This window comes from Aegilops tauschii, chromosome 3 (assembly GCF_002575655.3).
Source record: "Aegilops tauschii subsp. strangulata cultivar AL8/78 chromosome 3, Aet v6.0, whole genome shotgun sequence".
In the NCBI taxonomy this organism is placed as follows: Eukaryota; Viridiplantae; Streptophyta; class Magnoliopsida; order Poales; family Poaceae; genus Aegilops; species Aegilops tauschii.
Genome location: NC_053037.3, coordinates 399,219,927 through 399,223,726, shown reverse-complemented (window position 1 = coordinate 399,223,726; position 3,800 = coordinate 399,219,927). Strand labels below are relative to the sequence as shown.

Sequence of the window (3,800 nt, the reverse complement as noted above, 5' to 3'; positions counted from 1 at the left end):
CCACACCAAAGGATGATTTAATTTAAACTAACTACTCAGGAAAAGCTATGTACACCGCACCTGCCTCCTTTCATGCCTTCAACTCATCTAAGATGTGATCTACAAGGGCGGGGATCAAGCGGTGCATGCCTCTGTTGTTGCAGACTCAAGCATTTCGAAGCATCCATGTCTTGTTGGAAAGATCTTATAAGTTCACTTCGTCTCCTTTGGAACTGGAGATCTATTTTATTTCACTCTTAAAAGGTACTCCCTCCGTTACTAAATGTAAGTCCTTTAAGAGATTCCAGTACGGACTACATACGAAGCAAAATGAGTGAATCTACACTTTAAAATATGTCTATATACATCCGCATATAGTCCGTGTCGAAATCTCTAAAAGGGCTTATATTTAAAAACGGGGGGAGTAATATACTTACGTCCAGAGTAGTACCTAGGAGGTGTGGGAATAAGTATGACTTTGTAGACATATTTTCTGATGCAAGGACTTCAAAAATGGTTTTACACATCAAATGCCAGGAGGAGAACAAGACTTCTGAACTTTTCACTAGGCACACCTCCCAGACTCTTAAACTTTATAGAACCCGTAAGTTTTCCTGGTTTACAACAAAAAGTTGGAAGCTGCGATGATGTTAAACAGAGTCAACAAGCTAATGAAAGGCTTACCAGAATGTTGCACATCGTCTCATAAAAATATTTACCGGAGTCCAAATCTTTGGCAAGCAAGAAGGTATGACATTTGGATAACGTCTACTACAAATACCTCACTTTCGCGTGTGGAATAATCTTGCTGCCCATGTCAGCAGTGGTTATAAAATAAGGAAGAAAAGTCGTAAGGAGCATACCATCGTCAAGAAAGATGCGTTATTGGTCAGTTGATCATGACCGAAACATACAAGGTTAGAAAATCAGCCACTTAGGCCTCTTTGATTCAGATGTATATTTTAGAATCTCAAATCAACATTTATTACCAAACAGGGGTATTTGGATTTTAAGTAATGAGTGTAAGAGGACAAATACCCAGATGGACAATTTTGAGAGAAAAAAAACTTGAGGAACTGTGTTGTGATTCTGCCTATAAATTCTGTACAATTCGTGTGATTCCACATGACCCAGTTCCAGCAGCATAACTCACAATATATTTACACGGAAAAACCAGGGAAGCATGAAAGCAATCAGTAAGCAAGCTAGCAAGAAGTTGCAAAACGGCTGCCGCCGCCAGCAAGTGCTTTCCCTCTCTACCATAGCCCCGGTAGTTGCCATTCTTCGCCCATGCCATTCCTCCATGAATTTTTTCACTTCCAGGCCAGTAATGTTTTTGGCCTCTGAACCACAAATTTCACAGCGCCTGTGTAGTAATTAAAGTTTTGCATTTCTTAGCCACTTGATGCAAGTTTCAGAGAGATCACAGGACAAATTGATACAAGATTGTTAAAGCATGAGAATTTGAATAACTGCAGAGACCCTGGTAGTTGGTTAGTTGCTAAGAAAATGCTAACTGAATTAACGAAGATAGTTTGGTTCGCCTATGGATATTTTGGTTGATTTGACCCAGCCAAGAGCAAAAGAACGATTGGGTTTATCTGATAAAAATATCTCATATCGCCAATGCCAAAGGGAAGCCACTCACATCTCGAGAGTGACATAAAGGCTTAGATAGTCACGACATACAAGAGGGTGAAAAGCATAATCCCAGCCAGGATCCAGAAGGAACGAATTTAGTCCTTTGCTTCATTCAGGACAATAACCCTTCCAAAAAAAAACAAGAGATTCTATATTAAGGTGGCCACCAAGCAACACTCCATACATTTTCCGAAGGTCCATTCCAACCTAAATCGTCATTTCAAAAAGCAACAGCAAGTGAAGCTTGGCCAAACCTAAGACGCTAAAACTTTGCCGTATCAAAGACGCAAGATCGCGACATTCTCCATTTTGTAGCAACTTTGGCTAAGTGGCTAACAGGATAACTGTTCGTGTTGCCCTATGAACTCTGAAGCTTTCCCCTATATAATATAGACTTTGACCCTATAGCCGTTCAGATTTCAGAACGAGCACTGTATTCCTGACTTCTAGTCTGCTAACGTCAAGATCATTCACATTTATAAAACGGCAACTCCTGGCCTAGGAGGGAGAAGCCACACGCCCAGTGCGCTTGTACGGCATTCTGCGAGGAATTACAACAAGCAGCTAGCATACACTTCGGCGACAACTCATACCGCGTTGGAAAGAAGCGAGCAGCACGATGCAGCAGAGGATAGAGCGAGCCAGGGAGGGAGGTCTTACCTATCGCCCTTGATCCGGAACCACGCCTCGGCGCATTGTCGGTGCGCGTGGCCGAGCTCCTCCTTGCAGCAGCAGGCGAGCCGGATCACCTCCGACCCAGGCCCGTCGCCGCCCTCGGGGCTGAGGTGGCAGATCCGGCACGCCACGCCGTGGGACGCGCCCCCCGCTTCGAGGTCGATGTCGATGGCCGCCGACGCTGGCGCTGGCGCCGAGTCGACTTCGATGGCCACCGCCTCGGCATTCCCCATTTCTGTCCCGCCGGCCGCGATCTGCGGCGAGGTCACGACCGCCGCGGGGGCGACGGCCGCGTCTCGCCGCATCGCTCTCGGGGTGAACCTGTCGGTCGCGGGGGCTGCGGCGGGAACAGGAGGCGGTATGATAATACGGGGTGCGTGCGGCGGGACGGTTTGGGTGGGTCGCTATGGACGCGGAGGGAGTTGGGTCGAGCCGGCCTGCACACGACGCGAGGTCATCAGCTCACCACTCATCACGGCCTATCTGCCGGCTCGGCACGCTATGCCCGTACAAGCACCAGGGCGGCAACAGCTCCGTATGATACGACAGCGTCCGTCGATCCGGCTGGACAACCTGCGGCGGCTGTGTTGCCGACGTGGTCAGGACTCACGAGTGCTGATGCTTAAGACTACTACTCGCGGTGGGAGTAACATAGATGATAACCTTATATTTATCTAGGCAAAATAGATGATGAAGCATGTAATTAATAAAGAAAAAGAGACATGTGGTAACATAACCACATAACTAGTTACTGTAACATCATACATATCAAAAAATGAGTCTACAACCTAATAAATGAAATGATGCATGACACAACACATATGTTACTCCCCACTATAGAGGTAGTAACATATGCATGTTACTACTCCAAGTTACTCCCCACTGTGACTAGTCTGATCGGCACAAGTCATGAACCATCCAGGCATCCAGCCATCCACGCATATAAGGGCATGAACTATTCTGGCAGCGCCTCCAGCCAGCCACATCAGCACATAGAGTTTTTCTTTTAAGTAATCACACATATCTCTATCTCTACTACTTAAAATGAACGTAAGGTCTCCTTTCATCTTTCTTCCTACCACGCCTTCGTTCAACCTTTCCCGTACAATAAGCAATCATCTTAATTAACTTACCTTCTGAACCAATTCTATTTTAATATACTTACCAAACTTCTGATCAAAATATAAGATAAATCATGGGTAGAATTTGATGAGCATTTATTTACACAATCGCATACTATGTGCAGGTAAATCACTTCTGATGAAAAATATAAGGTATAGCACGGGCATAATTTGATGAACATTTATTTACACAATCACATATTATAAGCAGGTAAATCACAAACTAACGTACTATAATACTTATATCACGGGCATTGTTCTAGTTTCATTAAAAAATGGATTACAAAGAGTACACACTATGTCACCATAAGAGACATACATAGATGTCTTGCAATATTACATCAAAGACTTCATAAGAAGTAAGACTAGAATTTCACTCCGGGA

The 3,800-nt window shown here is 44.6% G+C and overlaps 1 protein-coding gene across 1 annotated transcript; it reads right to left on the bottom strand.

Moving 5' to 3' along the window:
* Positions 1–897: 897 nt before the first annotated feature.
* LOC109759530 (uncharacterized) lies at positions 898–2,682 on the bottom strand. Its single transcript, XM_020318352.4, has 2 exons — positions 2,281–2,682; positions 898–1,345 (listed from the first exon to the last, which is right to left on the bottom strand). The coding sequence occupies exons 1-2, from the start codon at positions 2,598–2,600 to the stop codon at positions 1,129–1,131; spliced, it is 537 nt and encodes a 178-aa protein (XP_020173941.1). The 5' UTR covers positions 2,601–2,682; the 3' UTR covers positions 898–1,128.
* Positions 2,683–3,800: the final 1,118 nt, after the last annotated feature.

Excerpts from the sequence above, each read along its gene's own strand:
- LOC109759530 (XM_020318352.4), bottom strand. The coding sequence starts at position 2,600 with ATGCGGCGAGACGCGGCCGTCGCCCCCGCGGCGGTCGTGACCTCGCCG. Across the intron at positions 1,346-2,280 it reads TTCCGGATCAAGGGCGATAG|GCGCTGTGAAATTTGTGGTT; the intron begins GTAAGACCTCCC and ends ATTACTACACAG.